The sequence below is a fragment of the Nerophis lumbriciformis genome, linkage group LG09, assembly GCF_033978685.3.
Source record: "Nerophis lumbriciformis linkage group LG09, RoL_Nlum_v2.1, whole genome shotgun sequence".
Taxonomy (NCBI): domain Eukaryota; kingdom Metazoa; phylum Chordata; class Actinopteri; order Syngnathiformes; family Syngnathidae; genus Nerophis; species Nerophis lumbriciformis.
In genome coordinates this window covers 10,140,576-10,166,500 of record NC_084556.2, presented here as the reverse complement: position 1 = coordinate 10,166,500, position 25,925 = coordinate 10,140,576, and the positions used below count along the sequence as shown (strand labels likewise).

Here is a 25,925-nt window from a genome sequence, read left to right as displayed (position 1 = left end):
CACCTGGCTGCACTTTTGTCTCTCTTCAGTGCGTTGAGGTGGAATAGCGACGGTGCCAGGCACACGGCGATGTTTGTGGGGGTCATCTGGTTCTCCTCCACGCAGGCCACTACGTCGCGCAGGAAGGAGAGCAGTGTTCGCAGCGCTTCACGATTCTCATCTGGCAGTAGTAAGATGGCTGCCTGGGCTGCGACCAGCTGTTGATCTTTGGGAAAATCTGGAGGCAAAAGCAGGAGCAGACAGCTCAGGTTTTATAAGTATGTAGTTCAATGCATTTTTTACTGCTTACAAAGTAGAAGACTCGTACACTTCTCCAAGGTTAAATTCAAGCACACCCTTTCAAATCACTATCAAAGCTTTGCCAGCATCTTAGAGCTTGGGCAAAATTTCTAACACTAACTTTATTGAATTTAAAGAGACAGCATTTTGTCAAATACCTCAAAGTTAAATTTGATTTAAAAAATGACTAGCTTCTATAACAGTGGTTCTCAAACTTTTTTCACCAAGTACCACCTCAGAAAAAACTTGACTCTCCAAGTACCACCATAATGACCAACACTAAAATACAGTTGCGCAGTAGGCCTAAGTATTCATTAAAATCAAGGCAGAGGTTTAATTTATAAGTATATTTAATATTTTGGCCACTGAAACATTACACACACTTTTAACAGTAACACTGTGTTTAAATATAGAACAATTAAACACTGTCTTTAATCAAGTGATTATTTGGTGTACCACTAGCTGTTGCGTATCCCAGTTTAAGAATCACTGGTCTAGAAAATAAACACTGATAAAAAAAAAATATTGACAGTATGAAGTTGGCATTGCGAAAATTAAGCAGATACATATTGAGAATAAAGTCCTATTATACAAGAAAACCAATTTATATTAGGAGAACAATTTTTTTAACATTGTACTTCAAAAATAAAGAATAAAATGTGTTTTTTAAGTTGTAATAGTACAAATGAAGTTGTACTGTGACACAAAAAATACATGTACAGTAATAAGAAAAAAGTCAAAATATTGACTTAAGAAAATGTTAATTTGAAATAGTAAATCATGAGAATACATTGTAATTTCAATAAGTTAAAAAATGTTTGTAAAACACAGGCATACGTTTAACAGTAAAAAATTATAATTTTATACTCATAGTTCTAGTATTAGTTTGTTTCTAACATGCATAAAGTTAGAGTAGGTTTGAGTTTGAGTTTGAGTTTATTTCGAACATGCAAGTATACAACATGATACATCACAATCTCCAGTTTCTCTTTTCAACATGTTCGAAAAGGAGTAGGAAGAAGCAGAGCTTATTTAATCCTACCCCTTTTCTTTTACATAACAGTTGCTAAAACTTTTGTTCACTTCCTGTTCTCAATCTATTCACAATATACTAAGGTTACATCACATATTTGCAGTTGCTTATTAAAACATGTCCGAAAAGGGAAACATGTCTGAAAATGTGTGTCAAATTAAAATGTTCTCCTTGGTGTATCCTCACTTTCGCCATGAAAAATTCAGATTTCTTTCTGATGTTGCTGATCTGGTCTATGTTGTCGTGAGAGGGTAAATTGATGGCAAACAATTGTTATAGGAGCACAATAACTTTAAGTGACAGAGGTCTTAGAAGTGATCCTTGAGGGACATCACACAAAAGAAATATTGTAAATCCATCATTCTATAGTTGATTGACCTTTTTTTAAATATGCGGTTTACATTGTTAAATTTTTTCCCTTTGATGTAACGATTTTATTTGAAATGTTCAAGCGCACGTCATAACCAGTGAAAGTTGGATGGTGGGTGGATAAAGTGTCACACTCACATTGATAAATGTGGAGGAAGGACTCGCACAGCTTGAAAGTGAAGATGGGCTCAGGCAGGTCTCGGAAGTATTGCTTCACCATGTCGGCTACGTCGAAAGCAGACTGTCCGTCATAGGAAACACCATCGGGGCTGGATTCCAGCATCTCGCGGAGGTACTGGATCCGAGACTTCAACCCCGATTTCCGGAAAAGACCCACCTGAAATCAGAGTTTGTTTAGTTTCTGCTTATGCTCACTTCACATCCGTTTTCGGGAGGGTCACCTGGTCCAAACACTCTGTCTTCAGGTACACAAGCGCCCTGAGAATGCTGGGAGGGAGGGGTTCTCCTGTCTGCTGCACATTGACAAGCAGGGGAACACCAAAAACCCGTCGCCCTTTCGCCTGTGTCGCCTTGGTCTTCCTCAGCGATTTCGGAACGGTCCTGTGGGCCACACAGATGTTAATGATATTTTTTTAGGAAGCCATCAAAAAGGTTGGACCGGTGCAGAGGAAACTGTTTAAGTACTCAACGTGGCTGCATCAGTTTTCTTTGAAGAAAGAGCCAATTCAACATTTTTTGTCTCTGGTGTGTGTTGCCTGGAAATACATGCATGGCACCAGGAAATGATGGAAAACCCTCAAAGAAAAGACTTTGGGACATTTCAGTTATTTTTTTTAGTGATCACTAATGAATCTCTTGCTCGGCGCGTCATCCTGTTTCACACAAGCTTTCCATCTCTTTTTTTTTTATCCCACCAGCATTTCCTGTAAATCCTCTCGGAAGTGAAGTGGCACAAGGGCCTCGATCCAGCCTCATCAGTCCAAAATCAGCTGTATTCCTATTTATTTTTAGCCTCTCTGGCTTCAACAAAGTGAGAAGTAATTTTCTCAACAACAGCCCACATGTTCCTTGTATAGAAACCTTCTAAAGTGCATATTTAGGTCAACAAGCATATCTAATCACTCGCTCTTCAAACTGGATTAAAAATCATGTTAGAACGACATGAAAACTCAAAAGCCCCGACTCAAAATGAGGATAAAAAAAAGACCTGCCAAGAAAACTTTGAAGCTTTAGGGGTGCAAGAGGGCTATTTTTTAACTTATACTTACTATCCAAGGTCTACAAGGAAAGATTTTTCAAAAGTTTCTCTTTTTTTAAAATATGTCGCTACTTACAGTAATTTTACTGCTGGGGCAAAGTTGCACCTGAGGCATGAATATTTGATAAATATTCAAAATAGGCTGCCTAAAATATTTACCCTTTGCCCACTCAACTGCTGTTTTCTTTCTTCATGCAGCTGTACAAGCGCAAATACCAAAACAATTATGTTTTCTTTCTGATCTAACTAACTCAATTTAATCTTTGCTCTTCTTTGTTTACAAGCAAAATATCACTTTAATCTACTTGCTGGTCTTACCAGTTCCAGCCTTGCTTGCTGGACGGGGAGTATTTGTCCATCAGGGCGGTAAGTTTGAGCAAGGAAAGTTTCTGCAGCAGAAGAAACTGGGTGACAGACTGGTTCTCCACCCCTGGACTAGCTGGCAGGGTCAGCAGGCTTTGCTCACTCGACCAGTGCAGCTGCTGGCTCACTCTGCTAAAAAAGAAAAAAAAAAAAAGTCACAAAGAGAATTAAAAAAGTGAAGTTACCTCTTTTCCACTTCAATCAATTTGAGAGAGTAATTATGTGCTGTTGTTTTGGTTAGCAACACAGTGCAAAAGGGCTCATCAGTTAACAATTGAATGTCCAAAAATGGTTAATTACAAAATATTTTGGGTTTTCACACCTGGTCTTGTCTGGCGTTGATCTGGTCTTTGACTCGTCTCCGCTTTCAGATATCTTCTCACAGGTCTCCTCCTCTTCCTCTGAATTCTGCACCACCAGGTGGATGCAAGTAGGTGACGAAGGGCAAGGGGAGACGGCTGAAGAGCAATGGGCGAGTGAATCGTGGGAGCAGAAAGAAGTAGAAGAAGAGGAGGAGGCACAGGTGGAATCTTGCTGAGAATCATCTTCAGATAGATTTTCAGTCCAGGTAGAGACAAGTTTCTGCAGGTTGTTGATCCTTTCTAAAACTGTGTCCAGAGCAGAGAAAACATCCTCGCCTACTAACAGTCGGGTTACCTGCGACAATGGAAAAGATCGGTAGTGAGTACATTTGTTCTTATGGCAACTAGGCAACTGTCCTCTGTGGTGTACCTACATCCAACTCATCCCCCAGTCGCTCTGCATCACTAACACTTCCACCACTACCACCTTCACTTTCAGACAGTTGGTGGTCACCTGGAACGTTGTCATAGATACTCAGCCGTATGCCGGCATCGTTGGGACAAGGCGACGAGGTAGCATGCGACGCCATGTCTCGACGGCAACTGCCACGGTTACTCTGGCAACCGTGGAAACTGCCAGTTCTCCAGTTGATAGAGGTTTGATCAATGATGGGGGACAGAAGACCGTGTTTGTGTGCGAGGGAAGTAGGGAAAGTCCCCGGTTTATGTCCTTGGGGGATGTGGAAAAGGAGGCCCTCGTGGCTGATGTTGTTGTTGATCTGGTCCTTGTCCTGAGGGGGTAAATTGATGGCTAATGAGTGTCATAGAAGCACAATAAATTTTAAATCAGTGTTTCTTAACCGTAACCCCCCAAGAAATATGTCTCCCAGCTGTGCTCTGTATGGGCCGCATACATAGTCACATAGAAGTTTTTCAGCGCAAAAATTCTGACTAAAGTGGTGAAGCTGTATTTTTGTTTTCACTTCAATTTAATTGACACCTTTAGTTAAGAAACTTATTCATTATTAATTTAGTTTATTTTAGCACATTTTTTTCATCAATTATTTACTTTTTTTTTTGCAGAATACTAGTACTTATTTTTCTTATCAGCCTGACCTTAGCATAAGGTTTATGTGTTAACTAAATAATGGTATCTGTGACTAACACATGGCTAATATCATTTAACAAAGTTATAAACGGTTACTAGGTTAGATATAATTATTGAATATGATTACAATTAAGTGTAAGATTACTAATTCAGTTATAAGTTTATACATCTTTCTGCACCTTCTTCATTCATGATTTATTTTAATAGTATGTTGATGTTTTTTTTTGTTTGACCTTAAATGAATGAAAAAGAAACAAAAGTGTTGATATTTAATAGGGATCGGCCCCTCTGTAGTGGAAAAGTTGGACCTCGAGGTCAAAAAGGTTAAGAACCCATTAAATGAGAGAGGACTGAGAAGTGATCCTTGAGAAACACCACACGTAAGAAATAATGTAAATCCATTCTATAATCAACTGACCTTTGTTTCTGTTCGGTTCTGGTGGTTGTTGCATGTCATTCCCTTGCCGATTTCGGAACCACTGTTAGAGCGTTTGCAGTTACTCCGGACACGTGTGACTGGGCTTGGAGTGCTGACCACGCTACTGCTCTCTGACTGGCTGTTACTGCTGCTGCTGCTCATAGCGTGAGGTGAGGATGGTGATGATGACGCTTGGCTGGGTAACATAATCACAAAAAACATGTGATGGAACACAGTTGTTTCATTCCCAAAAGTAGATTGGTGGAAATAATGCCAGATAATGAATCCTCACCTTGATGGGCCCCTTTCCATCCTCCCGTCCCCTGCAGTTTCTCGGACAACCAGCTGAGCCAGACTCCCATTGTCCCTCGGAACAGACAGGAGGCCTGTTGTTCCTCTCAACCGCAGTTTCTCCATCTTCCTTAGCAGACTGGTCCCCTTTTTCCGAGGCGGTTTCTCTGTGACGCAGGCCTCAGTTTCCAGACTCATGGTGGATGATCCTCCACCACTTACACCCCCTGGTGAAGGGGGTCCGCTGAATGAGATGTCCAGCGATGGAGTCTTGTTTGAAGAGGAGCAGCGTGAGGAGCTTCTGCTGGTCCCCTGATCATCCGTGATGCTTTGGTTAACAGCATTGTCTCTGTGACGCTTACGGCGCCTGTTTTGGCTTTCACTTTCAGTGCTACTGGAACTGTGGATGGAGCAGACATCATGATGGTCTCGGACATCCCGGTTGTCACATAGAGACATTTCCTGTGGAAGGCCGGAGCTGTCAGACAAGCGGAGGAAGTCTGTGGAAGAGTTGATGCGCCGCCATTGTCGCATTGCCCTGTCGTAGGTCCACTTAGGGCTGATTGCGCAGAAATCTTCGTCAATGAAGTCTTCATTCAACTGGAAGAGGGCCCAGTAATATTTACACATGTATTTTAAACAGTCAAGAAACAAAGCTGTTCTCTTTTCAACCTTTCTCCTTAAAAGAGGAGCAATCATCTGACTCATCTGTCAAAATTAAATGATGCTTAAAAAGTATATTTCATGGTTTTGTGCTCCCCACGGCTGCAGCATCACAGATATGAGCACCCCGCTGCGTCTGAGTTACACGGTATTCCCTCTCAACACTCACTTGATGTTTTGGTTTGGGCAGGTCCAGCCTCAATTCCACACTTTTATTCAAAGTGATTAATCGCCTGGAAGAAGAAAGAAATCATATACATTGAAAAGAATTGTGAGTGCCGCATAGTGACTTTCTAGTACTGTGGTTGAAAAATGCTGTGCCATCCAGTGAGAACAGAACTTTTTATTCAGACAGCTAAAGCCACCAAATCTCAGTAAAGCCAAGAGGAAAAACTAGAGCAGCTTGCAAAGTGTTTCAAGGACTTTAAAAGTAGCATTAGGGTACTTTTGCATGGTGTGTAATTATCAAATACAGCCAGCGGAATAAGCACTGGCGTGTGGGCATTGTGTCTCGACAAACTACAGCAAAAACTCCTAACTGTAATCACCATGCTGGCCATGAGCGTGTTACCTGCAGAGAGAATCCAGAGCATCCTTATCCAGGAAACGGTGATCCCTCTTGGCAAACTCAATGTCGATGGGGAACCTGCTGTCTGATTCGTGAACAAGAAAGATGCGTATTAAAGACTTAGGTTTTTTGTGTTGTGGCACAAGCTTCCTTATCTACCTTTGAATAACTGTGCATACTGAGGGAAGCCGGCTGCTCGCAGCCATTCGCAGGCCTCCTTGGCTTCGATCTCTGCAAGAGCAGGAAAAACAACATTTGACTTCCATTGCAAACACTTCATGCTCTGGCTGCTTTAATAATACAAATATTTGCACTTCATCAGCAGTCTCTTTATGAGCTTGGATTCAATTTGCATTTGATAAGACCAAGGGGGGGCGCATGCAGGCAATTAATTCTATGTGACAATTTTAATTACAGCTAAGTAGCTGAGAATGGGGATGGCGGATATAGGTGAGTACGATACAAAGGAACACCTAAAGGAAAACATTTGCATTTACTCAAATAGTGACCTCCGCTCAAATACATGTTCAGAATAAACAAATGCAAGACCTCTCAAATGGCATCTGTAAAGCTGCAGTTTACAATGGTGTTTAACTAGGAAGTGCCAGTGTATGTATCACAAAGCATTATGCTGTGAAATCGGTTAACTTTTTTAACATATACTGTACCCAAAAAATAGTATAAATATACATATAAACACAAAAACTAAAACAAGCCAAGAACAGTGGAGGAAGCTAATAAATTAAAAAACCTCACTGGCTAAACAAACTGTGTGCTATTTTTGTGGCGTATAGCGATGGAGATGAGACAGGTGAGATTGAAACGGGGATTATGTGTACTTGCCCAGCAGCGGTCGCACATGTCTAGGTAAATCCAGGGATATGTGGATATTCAGGTGTTAGAATCTCGATCTTAGCAAGCCACCTCTTTTCCCCAATATACCACAAACAGCCTGACTGTTTTACAACTTTCAGGGTCACACATTTGCTCTTGAGCGAGGAATATATATTGTGCAGTGGCGCTTTAAGATTATTTGAATGTACAATCAAAATCCATATGCAAAACTAGCAAAGACCAAAACACAATTTTATTTAGTTTCTTGTCATCAACAGCACAACCTATAACAAATGCAATAAATTAAATTAAATCAAAAAACTTTTTGGTTCATTTTCAAGACGGACTACTGTTCAAAACAAAATAACAGGTTATATTTTGTCAGTCCACCTCAAAGCTAAGGCAAAAACAAAATGGCGGGCTAAACCTGTAATCATTCTATCCCTCCAACCATATGTCGTGCAGCTCCATGGCGCTAGCAAGGCGGGGTCTTGCTAATCACACATCCAAATCTTTTATCGGAGTGGACTAAACCACAACTTCCTTTGACAAACAGTCATTTGGAAAAGGAAGAGGCCTTTACCGACTGCGCTAATAGCAAAACGGGAGCTACCCGGCAGATACCATCGCTAACGTAAACACAGAGTGGAGTCGGCAGGCGAGTGAACAAGAAGGCTGGCTTGAAAGTTCATTGTTGTTTCTGACAGGTGTGGAGTGTTTTCTTCCTTGCCGGGCTTATAGTATATCCCAGCGCTAATTAGGTCAGATGAATTAGCGTCATTTTTCAAGCGCTTTTCTCGGTAAACGCCTTGCCTTGCTTTTTCTATTTCTGTCCATTTCCATTTCTCGCTTACATAACCTGCTGTCCACTGAGATTTAGTGCCACATTCCGACAGTTTGGATTTGATTTTCCTATCAGTGACACATCCTTTTGCTGTGATGTCCTTCAGTCAGCGCCGAGTTAACTTGCATTAGCACAGACCAGGAAGTCGTTCAGATTTGTCCCCAGAAAACATTTCTCTGAACAAAATCTTTCAAACGGCCAAAAAGTCTTCATGTTGGTGCTTTCTGAATAAAAATTAATTAGAAAAAGGATCAAGGAGCCAAATCTTTGGATTATCTTTAGAGCGCAGGACCATACATTTATTATGAGATGTGGAACAAACCAAGCCAAGAGAACTTTGTTGGACAAATTACTGAACTGTACACAGTCAAATACACCCTCTGACCTCATCTTAATTAACTCAGAGACAGCATAATTACATTCTGCATAAAGTAAGACAAAAAATATTTTACTTGTCAAATGAAACAAAAATGTATTAACCTCATGACAGCATTCTTTTTTTTCCACAATTCTATCACATTGCATTAATTTAAGGTGCTTAGCTGATGCCCTATACACTTAAACCTTCACAAACTTATTTGGATAAAATTAGCAAGCAAAAGGAGTTTTTGACTACATTTATAATACAAATTCCATCGTCTTTAAAATGTGATGAAATGATGACTTTAATGTAATAACATGTCTTGATAGGGAGCTTAGCTAACTAGGAATGCTACCACTATGTAGCCTACCTGACAGCTCTTAAAAAGGGTCTTATGATTTTTTTTTTTTCTACATTTAAAACACCTTATTATGGTTTACATAACAAATAATGTTGGTTCTTTAGTCAATATATTGCATAAATTATGTTTTACAGACCATCTTCAAGCCACTTTCTGACTGTCTCTTCAGAATGCGCCATTTTCTGTTTTATTTACATGGCTCCACTTTGACAGCATCTTCTCCCCGCCATCCTTGTTAATAGTTTTTAGCGCTTCCATAGCGAGGCTACTGACAGATTAAGTTTGAACTATACGCTACTTTGTATTAGAAATGACAACAGTAAAGGATGCATGTGCATGTTTGAGTCAGTCTGCCCTACACCAAGAGGATAGCGAAAAAGAAGAAGCTTATTGACTACATTGTCGGACTACAATGGCGGACACGCGCAAAGCACTTTTGGTAAATGTCTACCATATATGGATAATCCGCTGACGTCACCAATGGCAAAAACAGCACCAATGGGACAAATTCCAAATGACTTGTTTCCCAGAAGTCTAAAGTAAGGCAAGATCGTTTTATAAATAGCTCAGCAATACCTTCATTATTTGATTAAAAATGTTCAGGACGAGTGCAGATCTCATATACAAAACAGCAGGTACCAATAGGTATGAAAAGTTGGTTTTGCCAACTAGGGCACCTTCAAAAAGAAAACATGGTAAATATTCCTCAGATATGAAAAATATTTAGATTGAGATTTTTTTATGTTTCTTTTTCCATGATTAATTCTCTCATTTTGAAACATGAGCATTTTATTAATTAAAAAAACAAATACTATTGTAGTGTATTTTTAAACTACATTTATTTGATGTATTCTTTGTCATACAACTGTAATTATAGAAAGAACTCAATATTCAAATGTTGCACACAAGTACAAACAAACAAATTGTCTGGGGCGATTTGTGTTGTTTCCTCAGGCTATGCTGCACACACACGCATGCATGCACAGAAGGTAGGTAGAGTTGGATTATGATCTAATGCCAGCCTTCTGTTGCCATGCTTTGTTAACAACGCACATTCAAAACGACTGAAAGTGGTAATACAGCCCCACTGAATCCACCGCCTCCACCAAATAGTTTGTACTTCTGCGCTGTGCTTTAATGAGTTGGGATCAACTCTCCCGAGTTACACCGTGAAGCAACCCAGAGCAACAACTGGGGAATATTTCCAAACAAACAAACAGATTGTGACGCGACTCAGCGGTTTGGGTTAATTCCCTTTTGCGTCTCCAGCGCGACTGCAGTGGCTTTACATAAACGTGATCAAGAAGCCCAGTGACTCACAGTGACAGGAGTACAGCGCAGAGTGTCAAAATGTCAGCATGGATAAATCACTGACACAAAAAGGTTGTGAAAATATCTTTAGTACAATGCAATATAAATGTTTACAGTGAACCCTACATAGTCTAACACCCATGACGTTGAATAACTTTCATAATTTGATCAGTTTTCATGAACAATGGGCCTCTAAAGTAGCACAGAACTGCCAGTTGTCAGCAAATGTAGTACAAGATGTGTTTTGATCTTACCTATGACTTTTGTAGTGATGCTAAAAAGTAAAAAAGCGATAACTGCAGAACAGAAAATGGAGCTTATGGCGACGCATTAAAGTGGCACATCCCGTCCATCTCTGCTTAGTATAATAAACGGAAATATACTTACTGTAGCTAAATATCAACCACATTCACACATTTATTTTTACTGAGCAGATGTTACCAGAAATTGTATTTAATATGTAAGCATAATAGCTCACGTTGCTTCCAACAATACCTATAAAACGCCAGCAGGTGACAGTATTGCACGTATGTCTATGCATACTCAATCTTTACAGACTATAAACTATACAGTGGTTAAATGTAGGGCTGTAGCTAGCGATTACTTTAGTAATTGAGTAATCCATCAATTGGTTTGTCTGATTAATCTATTAAATCGGATAAAACGCACTTTATAGCTTCAATGCGTATTACAGTATATACCGTATTTTTCGGACAATAAGGCGCACCTCTTATGAGTGGGTCTATTCAGGTCTATTTTCATACAAAAGGTGCACCGGATTATAAGGTGCATGAAAGGGGGTCATGATTTTTTTTTCTCCATTTAAATCACTGGTCTACATAACATGTAATGGTGGTTCTTTTGTCAAAATGTTGCATACATTATGTTTTATAGACTATCTTCAAGCTGCTTTCTGACTGTCTCTTCAAGATGTTTTGTGGACGGCCTTATTTACGTGCCTCCACTTCGACAGCATCTTCTCCCCGTTATCTTCATTGTACCGGTAGTTCTTAGCGCTTCCATAGCGGGTCTACTGACAGATATAAATCAGAACTGTACTGTACGTTATATTACAAATAGCAACAACAGAGGATGAATGTCCCACAACAAGAAGATAGAGAAAAAGAAGGATCTTTTTGACTACGGCATCGGACTACAAAGGCGGACACGGGCTAATTTTCAGGACTTATGGAGATCCCAAATACACATTAGCACATACCAATAGGTAAGACAAGTTGGTGTAGCATAATATTGGAAACAAAACACCAGACAATTAGTCTCCTAATCAGTGTTGGTAATAACGGCGTTACTATTGGCGTTATTTTTTTCAGTAACAAGTAATCTAATTGATTACTGTACCCATCATTCTAACGCCATTGCCGTTACTGAGAATGTGAAGTGGCTCGTTACTACAGTTTGGTTGAATGAAGCGCAAGGTGTCAGGTTTCGACCACACATCAGCTCCATGCAGAGAGAAAGGGTGGGGATGAACCGGAGCCAAGGAAATTCAAAAGGTAGCTTTCTTGAACTACAAGTACTGATACTACGGTTCGCTCATTGAGATTAAAGACAAGAATGTTTATGTAACATGCACGCTATGTCCAGGAAAAAAACCTTTATCCACGTCTGCCTCAAGCAACTCGAATCGCACCTCACATCAGCAAATGCCAACATGACACTTGTTGCTGCTGCTAACCCAAACCTAAGCCGAAATGCAGCCATTTATTAAACTCAGATGAATCACATTTTGGAATTTGGATTAATCATGATTAATCACAGGTGATTACTCACTTGCATAATCAAAATTAGCTTAGGAAAAGACTGTCATCCGATAACGTTTTTAAACGTTTCACTTAAATGCATGTCATTTATTTGCTCAAAATTTGGTAAAGTTTTTCTCTCAAGTTCTTGCAGGCTGTATTTTGGTATACAGGGACAGAGACTTGTACTACTTAAAGGCCAAATGTTCTTTTGTGTGTTTTTACATTAGTTTACATTTTTGGTACGGTATTGGGTTTTGTACTTTCAATATTTAATGTTGTACCTTTATGAAATATTTATTTTTTTATACATTTTTATTTCTATGCATATCACATGGCACACTGCAATCTATTGAGTTAAGATAAATGCCAAATGTTCTAAAATACTGTATATTGTGTTTATATTCTTCAATCAGTTAACAAACATCTTTGACATAAAAAATGTTAACTAACGTGATAGCGTATAAAATAACGAAAGGAAAAATAACGTCACAGTTACTTTGCTGAGTAACTATGACAATGAGGTATCTGAGTTACGAACTCAATTACTTTTTGAGACAAGTAAGGTAAGATGACCAACACTGCTCCAAATAGGTGCGAATTTCGGGGCCTATTACACAAACCTTGTTACCTGTACCGTATTTTTCGGACTACAAGTCGCAGTTTTTTTCATAGTTTGGCCGGGGGTGCGACTTATACTCAGGAGCGACTTATGTGTGAAATTATTAACACATTACCGTAAAATACCAAATAATATTATTTAGCTCATTCACGTAAGAGACTAGACCAGGGGTCGGCAACCCGCGGCTCCGGAGCCACATGCGGCTCTTTGATCACTCTGATGCGGCTCAGCAGCTTACTTGCCGAACCCCCCGATTTACCCGGGAGACTTCCGGATTTCAGTGCCTCTCGCAGAAAACTCCCGGGATTAATATTCACCGATTTTCACCCTTACAGTTATAATAAGAGCATGCCATGATGGTAGAGCATTTGGCGCTCTCTACAATCTGTATTAGCAGCGTGCCAGCCCAACCACTTGTTATACAGTATGCATCTTCTGCTTGCACACGTACGTGACAGCAAGGCATACTTGGTCAACAACCACACAGGTTACACTGACGGTGACCATATAAAACAACTTTAACACTCTTGCAAATAATGCGCCACACTTTGAACCAAAACCAAACAAGAATGACAAACACATTTCGGGAGAACATCTGCACCTTAACACAACATAAACACAACAGAACAAATACCCAGAATCCCATGCAGCCCTGACTCTTCCGGGCTACATTATACACCCCTGCTACCACCAAACCCCGCCCCCACCCCAACCCTGCTCCCTCACACATCACCCCCCCCCCCCCCCCCCCCCCCCCTCTGTGTGTCGGTTGAGGTGGGCGGGGTTTGGTAGCGGGCGTGTATAATGTATCCCGGAAGAGTTAGGGCTGCATGGGATTCTGGGTATTTGTCCTGTTGTGTTTATGTTGTGTTACGGTGCTGATGTTCTCCCAAAATGTGTTTGTCATTCTTGTTTGGTGTGGGTTCACAGTGTGGCGCATTATTAGTAAGAGTGTTAAAAAATTTTTATACCGCCACCGTCAGTGTAACCTGTGTGGTTGTTGACCAAGTATGCATTGCTGTCACCTACGTGAGCAAGCAGAAGCCCCAAACAACGTGTGGCTGGTCCGGCACGCTGGCTGAAGTGGGTGCTATATTCTGTACCGTCACGGCACGCATGACGCTGACAAGCGCCATTCTCGTAAAACCCGCGTGCCGCACCAGCATTCAAATTCCAAATTAAGGTGTGGGCAGCGTGTCAGAGTCCCTTGGTTTATACATAGCACAAAGCAAAAAAAAACTTTGTATGCAGTGTTGTTTCATTTTAAATTAAAACATTTTTTTGTGGCTCCCATTGTTTTCTATAATTTGTGAAACTGGTCAAAATGGCTCTTTGACTGGTAAAGGTTGCCGACCCCTGGACTAGACGTATAAGATTTCATGGGATTTAGCGTTTAGGAGTGACAGATTGTTTGGTAAACGTATAGCATGTTCTATATGTTATAGTTATTTGAATGACTTACCATAATATGTTACGTTAACATACTAGGCACGTTCTCAGTTGGTTATTTATGCGTCATATAACGTACACTTATTCAGCCTGTTCACTATTCTTTATTTATTTTAAATTGCCTTTCAAATGTCTATTCTTGGTGTTGGGTTTTATCAAATAAATTTCCCCCAAAAATGCGACTTATACTCCAGTGCGACTTATATATGTTTTTTTCCTTCTTTATTATGCATTTTCGGCCGGTGCGACTTATACTCCGGAGCGACTTATACTCCGAAAAATACGGTATGTTGAAGCACAGTATGCTCACTATGGTAGGCGTAATGCACCGACAATCTATCAAGCGGTGCGGCTTTGTAGCTAGCCAAAGTCGTACTAAAAAATGTTGACAGATTTTTGAGTGCCGTATCTAATGTTCAATATTCTCAAAAATATCAAAGTTTTGAGCATCTCTGGTGGTTTTACTATATTTTGTATATAATATACAATGATGATAATAAACTTGAGTCAGTGTTGGTATGAAGACGTTTTCAATGGTACCTCGTTTTTTGTACGCTCCACTTTTTGTAGAACATTTTCGCCAAAGTTTTGCCTCGGTTTTTCCGTATATCATCTGGGTTATCGTACGTCCGAACATTTTGCTTATCCTTCTGCTAAAATCGAGTGCCCAAACAAATAATCGCACGCATCGCTTTTTTTTTTTTATTGACTGCGAATGAAGAAAAACCCCCACAAAGGACAAAGGAAGTTGCGAGTCGCAGCACTTTGATAAAGAAGGTGAGAAACATTATTGAATTGTACGTCCGTGTGACTCTCGCCGTCTTCACCAGCAAGAGTCTTCAATAAAAGGGAACTTTTCATTTATCCATTTCAGTCTCTACTAAAAAGCATTTTTGCAGTTTTGTGCATATAGAACTATAATTATCCTTTATAAAATTTGGTTCGTGTTAATATTTTTGGGTGCCAGGAAAGCATTAACTCTGGACAAGGAGGTTCTGAAAATTAAATGAATTCATAATTAATGAGAAGATATTACACTAACAACTATTTGCTTTGTCACCTTCACCTAAAAAAAATTTTAAAACTTTTTTTCAAATAGTTTAGCATATACTGATGTACATTGCATTGGTTTTAGCATCTTAAATGTACCAAATGTGGCCCCCCCGCATTCTTTAATTTCTCTGTACGCGGCCCTTGGTGAAAAAAAATTGGACACCTTTGTGCTAGCTTATCCCCCACAACCAAAACTAGTCAATTAGGAGGCATCGTTGCGGATTATTCAGCGTACAGCATTTGCGACAGTGTATTATGCAACGGGGAGACAAAATATTACGGGATATTAACTAGCTTTAACATGTGATCATCAGAGCACAACAGAGTCCTTTATACAAACAGCCCACATGCATTCTTTTGTGGAGAAAAGGCTTTTTGTTGTTCAAGGCTTCCTGGCCCACATAGGCTTCAAACAATAAAAAACTTCATACATTTTTTTCAAAAATATTTCCCTCACTTTTATCAAATTGCAGACATTTTTTCAGCTTCACTTTTATGGAGTTTAGAATGAAAAGTTTCACAGAGGACATTTATATTAACAAAAAAGCACCCATCAGGCTCTGATTAATTACAGCTCATTATGCTAATTAAACACCAATCACTTGCTTATCTTCATGAATGCTATTAAACAACAGCTGTCATCAGAGACCAAGACATCACAGTCGACAGATACTCACTTGTGATCAACATGCTTGAAGCCCGTTAGCAAATTTCCATTTGGACAAGAGACAGACTGAGACAAATACACCAAAAAAACAGTCGTACAGTTAATTCCAAAGTCCAAAAAAAATAATATCCTGAGTTAGAGCTGTGCTGTAAAGTCCCGATGTGCTAGCTGTGTTGGGCATCATGTTAATAAAGTCATTGTTGGACATTTCCCCTCCCTGCCACTCCTCTTCTTCCTCTGGTCAGGACCAGGCCAACTAAACAGCAAGTAGAGGGAGGGCAGTGTCCTAAAAATAACTTTAGGGGAAAAACTCTTGACATGTGAGTATGAGTGGAGAACTTAGTTAATATTTCTGGGATTTTTATGAGACATTGTGGCGCGGTTGAAAGTCGGGTCAACTCTCAGCAATATTTGGAGAGGCCATCCAATTTTGAGCTACAGCTGAATGTGTTTCAGGACGCTGGTCTATATTTGATTTGTTCAGATTTGGGAAGATCATAAGTAATTTTAATACAAATATTATGATCCATTGTGGAAGTGCCATCTAAAAAGCAATGACTCAACCTCACAAGAAAAATTGAGGCAACCCTCTCCATTAGTCTTTTTACATTGTATCAACTGATCACATGTGACCTACATAGGTCCTTCAAGTGTACAGGCAATGTTTTGAGTGACATTTTAATGTTGACAGTCATACACATGAAAAATAAGTATTACAATAGTGAATATTTATACATTAAAAAAACTTCAATGAGTGTAGTGCGACGGTACCTATCTGAGAAGACTCCAAGCATCGTACATTTTAACATTCTTACTTGTCACATCAGTATAACAAGTACTTTAAACGCAGTAAATATATTAACGTGGATGGTGTTGATGGAGTAATATAATTTTGTTTATTCTTGTGTCACAAAAAGCCAAAAAAGCCAATGAAAACGCAGAGCTAGTGACTATGCTGGTTACTGAACTGACCAATGAAAACAAAAGCAGCAATAAGAATTCTAATTCTTGTGAGACTTACATAAAGTGTTGGCGTGATTCCCAACTGCACGACCTTACGTTGTAAAGTTTGCTTCACAAAGCTAATTTCAAAAAGCTTGAATAGAAACATTTAGAGACTAAAAAGGTCAATTGAAAAACATTGTGTCGTCACAAGCATTCCCAGCAGGATTCCCACATTAGCTAAAACACAATCATTCCTACCCTTTTGACTCTCCACCGTCTCGGATTGTCCAATTAGAAATAGAGACAACGGGGAAATTACCATCAACAAAAAAAAGAGGCACTCTGACTAAATGAAAAGGCCATTGACAGAACACAAGGAGTATAAAATCCTTTACTGTGCTTGCACAGTTTGTAGTTCTTCAAGGTTTCAACTCCACTCGGTCCAAGGTATTCCATTAAGTGCTAATGGCTTTCCATTTAGCGTGTAGGTGTTTGTATATGGGATTTAAAAATGTGAATAAACACCTTTAGGAAGTTAAGAACGGTCCCTGTAAACCGCTACATTAATTACCAAGTGGAGGAGCAAAGACTTTTAACGGCTAATGAACTTTTTCATAGTTTGTTGGGGGAGAAGTCCTCTGCAGCAGTGCCTCAAAATGTAACCAATATTTTCAGACAAAAAACATGCTTCACCAGTTTGTCATGGGCTCCACCATGACAAAAAATACTCTCTCTTTCTGTAGATCTGCGTTGAAAGGTTACACAGGACTGCATTTCCTTTTCCTGAGCCTTGCAGGCGTCAGAAGGGGAAGAATCCAACAATACTCCCAACGGATGGGAGTCTGTGTGCATGCTAGTGTGTTTCAGGGAGGCAGCTATGCTATATGGAGGTTGCTTATTGGGTTTATCACCGCAAACTCTGCAATTCTGCTTTGGCATGTGGGCTCTGGGGTGTGTTCCAGTTTACTTTTTTGTGTAAACGTGTGTTTGCTCGGAGGATAATCTGAATCCTGCCTCAGAGGCGTTGGGTTTAGGTATTTCCGATGCAGCTCAAACAGGAAGTGTCCTTCCCTCTCGAAATGCGCCTCACCCTTGAACAGCGCTTCATACTTCATAAGAAACTAATCTGATTTTTCCCTGCACATCTTCAATGCGTTCTGAAAATAACCAAACTAGTGTTGTTCTAATTGCTTAACATTACTGAGGGCTTACAATTTACATCTAGTATCAGTATCTACTATCTACAGGATTGCCTGGGAAGCACCATTATAACGATAAGCATGCACTTATGGTTGAATCATTTACTGAAGATTCGTGTGACATTTATTTATGAATTCTGTAGTCGTACAGTGTAACAATATTTTTAAAGTTAAACAAAAACCCAAAAAGCCAAGCGTTTTGCTTTTTCTTAGTGACAGTTTATAATATTTAGAATTGAGTTTTTTTCATTTACAATACTGCAGATGAGTCACACTTATAATATGACAATGTTAAAACATCCATCCATCCATCCATTTTCTACCGCTTGTCCCGTTCGGGGTCGCAGGGGGTGCTGGAGCCTATCTCAGCTGCATTCGGGCGGAAGGCGGGGTACACCCTGGACAAGTCGCCACCTCATTGCAGGGCCAACAGATAGACAACATTCACACTCACATTCTCACACTAGGGTCAATTTAGTGTTGCCAATAACATGTAATTCATAAACTTTGATGCAATTTCATCATTCCTTCGTTTTAACTTCCTGATATGCTACACTTCATTCACATCAAAGAGTGAATCGTTTTATTTTACTTTTACTATACCGTTAGCTTCCATCGAGAGGAGAAAGCTGAGGTAGTTTGGGCATCTGGTCTGGATGCCCCCCAAACGTCTCCCTGGGGAGATGTTCAGGGCACGTCCGACTGGGAGGAGGCTAAGGGGAAGACCCAGAACACGTTGGGGGACCTACGTCTCCCAGCTGGCCTAGGAACGCCTCGGGATCCCACCTCAGATAAGCGGAAGAAGATGGATGGATGGATATACGGTTAAGTTCTTTTTACACTTTAAGTTGTTACTTAAACATTGCCAGTACTGTAAACGGCTGTCGATAGGATTCTTGAGGGAAAATAGTTTCACATTTTCTTCAAATTGGAGGTTATTTAAGGTTTCCACTTTATTTAAATGGGAACTGTATTTATGAAACAGACATTTTTTGTTAACATGTCAAAGGTGAATACCACATAAAAGTGTTTGGTTTTTGGCATCTTATTTGTCCAGCTTCCACATTCAATTTTATACACTTTACAATAAATACATTGACAGCAAACTCCATAGCTTGCTAGCTTGTGTGTGCTAGCTTTCTGAGACTCTTATTTTGTAACTGCAGGCAGGGTGGAGAAGCACTTTTATTGTGAAGACAGGAACTGTGCGGCAGGTAAGGCACAAGAGTGTTGAAATAAAGAGTTTCTCGCCTTCTTGCCAGTTGTGTTTTTTTCTAATACTGAGCTCGCAGCAGCAAGTGTCATTTCACAAGATCCTCGGGTGGTGTGAATGTCAGTCAAGTGATGATATTGACGTCATAGTGAAGATTGATGATCGCTAATTTTTAGGGTCTATTTTTTTAAATGCCTGGCTGGCGATCGACTGAAACATTCTCCACGATCGACCGGTAGCCTGCGATCAACCTAATGAGCACCCCTGATTTAATGTAATAATGGGGACATTTATAATAACATTTACAATTTACGTATTTTGATCATTTTAAGCATACGCAGCGCATTCATTTCAAAAATGCATCACAACATTCGCTTTTTTTTCTCTTCCAACTACATCACTGATTATTAGGGGTGTAACGGTACGTGTATTTGTATTGAACCGTTTCGGTACGGGGTTTCGGTTCGGTTCGTAGGTGTACCGAACAAGTTTCCACACGAACGTATTAAGTAGCCGCCTATGCTTCCTTCTGCCTCTGTCTCTGTCAGTAGTCTACACAGCACCCAGCATTGTCCCACCCACACAACGATCTGATTGGTTACAAACAGAGCGGTAACAGCCAATCAGCAGTGCGTATTCAGAGCGGTAACAGCCAATCAGCAGTGCGTATTCAGAGCGCATGTAGTCAGTGCTTAGCGTTTAGCAGGTAAGCATCAGGCAGCGGACTCTCCCCAAATTATAATAAACACCTCCCAGTCAACTACTAGTAACATCACTAAGAGCCCGTTGACCTTCTAGAAATATAAAAGGCAGCTCAGCTCGCTCGCAGTCCTGGCTTGAGGTGAAGGCTAATTCGCTTTTAGCGTAACGTTAGCTCATTTTGCGGTGTATGTGTGGGTATATGCGTGTGTGTTACGGACAGCAAAGCCCTGTCTGTCTGTTATTTCACTTTACCTTTTTCTGTGTTGTTTGAGCTGTGTTGAAGCAGCAAAAAATGACATGTTAAATGAAGAGTTTCTGTCTCTGATAGTTGATATAATAATGTAACTGCATCATTAAGCCTACATGAACTCCATGGTGTTCAGGGATGAATAGTCTCTCCTATTGCACCATTTTTTCAGCTATAGTTACATTAATCATTAGTAATGTAGCAGCCTAGTTTTGAATGGCAGGGTGCCTGCTATCACATGTTGATAAAAATATAACATTTACATAATAAAAATCAACTACAGGCTTCCCAAATGCTGTAATAAATTAAGCATGATGAGTTAACTTGAAACTGTTTAATGTTGCACTTTTTATATGTAGAAGAAAAGTTTTGTCATTTTATTTAATCTGAGCAATAACTTGAGGGCGTTTAATGTTGATTAACGTGGGCAGAATTATCATAGTGTTCCCAATGTTAAAAGAATAAAGCCATTGTTTACAAATGTGATAAATAAATAACCAAAAAATGTATATTTTGTTGTTTTCTTACTGTACCGAAAATCAACCGAACCGTGACCTCTAAACCGAGGTACGTACCGAACCAACATTTTTGTGTACCGCTACACCCCTACTGATTATTACTCACTGCAGACTTCAAGAGAGCTAACAAACATAATAAAACATCACTTACTGTACAATGTCTGCTGCCAGTAGGATGCCGACTGATATAATCTTGTTACAGTCCCGTTGAGATGAAGAATGAATCATTATCCTCACGAAGAAAAGGGGGGTGAAACCAAGCGTCTTTTCGTGTTGTTCTCGCCATTTCCCAGTCGTAATTGGATGTCAAAATGTACCAAAATTTTGGATTACATCCTCGTCCTTTTACTATCCAGGTGAGAGGCATTATTTATGATCTACAATAAACTTTCACGAGCAGGGAAGCGAGGAAATAGACCACTCAATGATGTAAAAATAGCCACACACACTAGTGATCAAGGCGCCGCTATAAATATCTTGTTTGCGTTAGCGCTTATAATAACAATTTTAGTAATACGTGGTTAATATTCAAGTCACAGAATGTAAATAGGGTATTGTTGGCCCTTTTTGAATGTTTTTTTGGGGGGGAGGGAGGGGGGGGTGTTATAGACGGAATGGAGGACATCCCATTGGCTCTGCTGTAAGCCGACTTTTATTTACGAGTTAGAATGCATTTGAACAAAAATACATAATGATTGTGAACGACCTTAAAGATGATGGATATTGCTCTGTTTATAATTCAAATTAACTTTAAAAAGCCTAAAATCTGTTTATTAAAAGGTCGACAACCTTCAGAAACTCACAAGGCCCTCCATAGCCGAGAGTCAAAATGAATAGCTTTGTTGACAACGCTATAAATAAAGTGTTTTGTCCAGGCTCTGGATGGAAACCTGGGGACACTGCCAGAAGTTAGCAGAGCCCATGGCATCACGTTAGGAGGATGCTATTAACGGACTTTCAGCCCCATTAGGTGTTTGGAAATTCCTTCCAAAAAAACCCCCAGTGAGTCATTTCAGATCCCAGCACCTGAAGCCCCTCGAGGGTTTTTGGGTGTGTGATTCAGGGGTCTACTACGATGCCAACTACTTAAAAAATAGCTGCACAAACATTTGTCATTGTCTTTGTGTGTCATGACCACTATTAACCACAATTGGGCACTAAGATAGGATTAAGGGTGTGTGAAGCTTCTATTAAGTACTCATTGATGGTTGACACATGTGCGCGAAACCCCCCCCAAAACAATCAATCTAATGTCACTAAAGTTATTTGGTGTTAGAAAGATTTTCTACTTAAAAGTGGGGCCTTTGTAAGCGCCTGTACAATATGTAATTTCATCTCTTATTTGTCATCTGAGGTGCTGCGTCTGTTGGGTTTGTTCTTTTTTTTGACATAAAGCGTCTTTGCTCTGTCTGAAAAGGAAAAAAATACTAAGAAGCACAACTTTAAACCTTCACCGAATGCCTTTACATGAGTGAAAACCTTTGTCCTGCATTCTTTCAGGTCTCTCGAGACAAATGTCAAATAGCGTAACAAGAGGAAGTCTCTGCCCAGACAACACTGATCTCGAGAAGCACTACAGACTTCTATAGAAACACAGTTTGGGCCGTACTGTTCGCTCAGCTCAGGAAATTCCTCAGTAATTAATCGCCGCCTTCCCAAAGAGGCTGTCTTTGTTTGTTTGTAATTTTCATTTTTACTCGTCTGTCTGAACCAAAAATGGGCCTAATATAAAATACATTAAAACAAATAGAATCGTTAATAGTACTGCACTTCTTTTTCTAATAGACAATAAATTACATACTGGTTATTCTCTTTACAATAATCAATGAAGAGAACAATAATTGCGCCACACCTAGTGTGTGTGTGACAATCATTGGTACTTTAACTTTTTTTTTTTTAACAAGTAGAACATGAAGAAGGATAGAGGAGAAGTAAATCCTGAAGGTCATAGCTAAATCCCTAACCACATTCTTGGACCAAATAAATACTAACTGCCAGCTGAGGTATTCTTGTCGTACTGAATATTAGAATGTCAAGTAGGAGAATGCAGACACGCTAACTTTGACCGACGGCAAAACCATACTCTACTCACTTTATAACATTCTGACATTGGTAGGGCTGGACGATTATGGCAAAAATAATAATCACAAATATTTTGATTGATATTGTAATCACCATGAATTACATGATTATTCAATAATTTGACAAAACGAGTATTTATTGTACCACAAAAATGCAACTTTAAATAAAGTTTAAAAAAAAAGGATAGAAATTAGTAACGAATAAACTACAACAATAAATTACAAATAGTAATAACAATACATTTATATAATAATAGCAATATAATAAACAATAACTTTTAATTTTTTGTTTTAATTGTTTTTAATTCTGTTATGATCTTTTACACTTATTTTACCACCATAGAATGTGCGCTTTTTGCATCAAATAAAATTCAATAAAATGTTTGTTAATTAAATACAAAATCCTCACATTTATTGGTGCAATACAACTTTGGACAATTTTGACCTGTATTTTAGGTCATAGCATAATACATGTGTGAATGTATCAGAAAGGGCTTTAAGTACATTATATTTGTGTAAGGTACTTTTTTGAAACTTGTATTTTGTTAGCGTAGTCAGACTGAGCACCGCACTATTATTGTGAAGGGAGGAAGTGTGCTTTGCTGTTGTTCTCAGCTTGATGAGTAAGGAGAAAATTTGAGGCTCCAAAAAAAAGTGAGGGTGCCTCTTTATTTGCGACTGTTTAAACATTGTTACATCCATGATGTCGTTCACAACAACACAAGCCGATGAGATGTGTTGTGGGTTTATGGATTGCTCTTGGTAGCTTTAGCTTCGTAGTTTAGTCGCTGTTTCAAGTGACTGTGTCAACATTGTTTAGTTCAGCACGGGTCGGTTGGGGGTTACGGGGATGAATTAATGATCTCAAACACATTATTTTCCCAAACAAATGTTCTTTATCCTCACAATGACAGCATTTCCTTGCATTCATGTCAATTTCCTTGATATTCTGCATTTAACAACGGATTCATTCATTCATTGGCCAATTATGTGACTCCCCCCGTCGTTGCGTGAACGCAGAAATTTTATGCCTTACTTCTTGTATGGAGGTTAGTAAATATTGAATAGGCATACTAGCGCGGTGTCAAATAAAAGTAGCAACCATGCTGAGATCCCAAACTTCTAGTAGACATGGTCTTTTTTTCCCCACTCATTCGCTCCTCATCCGTTTCACAGTTACAGGCTCCGGAATTTGCATGTATGTTGCGCATCAATCATTTATTTTCGATTGTTATACTTTTATGATCGTGAGAAATCATAAGTAAAATCAAAATCAAAATTCGATTAATTGTGCAGCCCTAGCCAAAAGTATATAAAAGATACTACAATGTTACAAAGATACCAAAGTGGAGGAATTACAAGCAATTAAGAATTGATGTACTAACTTAACTAGCCTGTGGGATAAACAATAATGGTCCTACTTCTGCTGTTCCTGTTTCAGTTTTAGCATGATTCTGACAACAGCCTATTTAGGCTGGCAGCCAACCAGTTGGGCCTGAATTAATGGCACCCTCTGCTGGTTGCTGCCAAGATGATTGTTTTAAGACACTGCAAGAAAACAACAAACTCAAACAAAATCATTAAAAAAAGAAAAAAAAAAGAAAACTATACTTTCATTCCCTTTTTGATCTATCGTGGAATAATTAAACTTTTAAAGAAACAAAGAACTAGAAAGAAATGTATAAAATAAATATCACGTTCAAGACATTTTTCAAAAATGTTCTTCTGTTAAAAACTTAACTTCAACGCCAGACTTTCAATTAGTCAGGCAGGAGCCGACATCTGTGGCAATTTCCTCTCCTGAGGCCCGTAATTCTTCGAGGAGAACAAAGACTGATATCTGGGAAACAAGTCAGGCTCAAAAATTGGGCTGCGTCATAACTGTCCATTCATAATCCACTTCTGCTTTAATGGGGAGCCATATTTAATCTGCAAATGTTTAATTTACTCTTTTTCTGAACTTGCTCTAAACCCCCGCCAGTGTTTTCTTCGCAGGTTGAGACTTAATGAAAGGATGGGTGATTGTGGTGGTTTGTTGCGAGGAGTTGGCCTGGGTTTGGCCGCCTGCCCATTACTTCAATTTCTAGGTTTCTGAGTACTTTGTGGAAACTTGAACATACATTTGGAGTATAATGTTTTTCTCTCTCAATTGAGAAACTTCAATCTAAATTGCAGTTTTTGATTGATTATTTATTTGGTACTATGGACTCAGGAAAACAAAACTACAACGATGGCTCAGTGAAAATGACACTGTGAAATGTATCTCAATGTTATTGGTCGACCTTTTTGAATTACTGCAAACGTAATGCGACACAGCAGCACGGTGGCAGAGGGGTTAGTGCATCTGCCTCACAATACGAAGGTCCTTAGTAGTCTTGGGTTCAATCCCGGGCTCGGGATCTTTCTGTGTGGAGTTTGCATGTCCTCCCCATGACTGCGTGGGTTCTCTCCGGGTACTCCGGCTTCCTCCCACCTCCAAAGACATGCACCTGGGGATAGGTTGATTGGCAACACTAAATTGGCCCTAGTGTGTGAATGTGAGTGTGAATGTTGTCTGTCTATCTGTGTTGGCCCTGCGATGAGGTGGCGACTTGTCCAGGGTGTACCCCGCCTTCCGCCCGATTGTAGCTGAGATAGGCTCCAGCGCCCCCCGCGACCCCAAAGGGAATAAGCGGTAGAAAATGGATGGATGGATGGGTAATGCGACACAGTGAGGTTGATGAGAAGACAAATTGCTATAATAAGTCCTGCTAAGTCATTAAGACTATGACATAGCCCGACTTTGAAATAAGAACTCCTGCACTGTACGTATAGGTCAATACACTTGAGAGTACACTAAAAATCCGGAAACAATTATGGCAAACGTGTGAAACCACTAATGACGGAAAGAGTTGAGTTAAAATGACATAGGGAACACTGGAAATTGAAAAAAATAAAATAAAAAATACTGAGACCTTGTGAACAAAATTTTTTTTAAAGATGGAATCTGTAAATAATTTTTCTTAAAATTGTACACGTATCCACACTTGAAATTAGTACCAGTTTAGCTTATCTTTTTTCCCATTATTTTAAATATACATACATACATACATACATACACATATACTGTATATATATCGTATATATAAAAAGGACAAAACAATTA

General features: G+C 39.4%; 1 protein-coding gene across 5 annotated transcripts in view; it reads right to left on the bottom strand.

Moving 5' to 3' along the window:
* Positions 1-25,925, bottom strand: part of LOC133607749 (rho GTPase-activating protein 7) — an 84,229-nt gene that overhangs the window by 14,261 nt on the left and 44,043 nt on the right. For 2 of the 5 annotated variants that reach the window (XM_061962674.2, XM_061962672.2), the window contains 11 exons: positions 6,773-6,844; positions 6,617-6,698; positions 6,215-6,278; positions 5,384-5,982; positions 5,092-5,287; positions 4,000-4,356; positions 3,586-3,920; positions 3,219-3,395; positions 2,083-2,242; positions 1,820-2,018; positions 4-217 (listed from right to left, as the gene is read on the bottom strand). In XM_061962674.2, the coding sequence (XP_061818658.2) occupies positions 4-217; positions 1,820-2,018; positions 2,083-2,242; positions 3,219-3,395; positions 3,586-3,920; positions 4,000-4,356; positions 5,092-5,287; positions 5,384-5,982; positions 6,215-6,278; positions 6,617-6,698; positions 6,773-6,844 (2,455 nt within the window). Of the gene's footprint in view, positions 1-3; positions 218-1,819; positions 2,019-2,082; positions 2,243-3,218; positions 3,396-3,585; positions 3,921-3,999; positions 4,357-5,091; positions 5,288-5,383; positions 5,983-6,214; positions 6,279-6,616; positions 6,699-6,772; positions 6,845-15,885; positions 16,070-25,925 lie in introns of those variants that run through there. The other 3 variants (XM_061962675.2, XM_061962673.2, XM_061962676.2) reach the window with 3 other exon arrangements.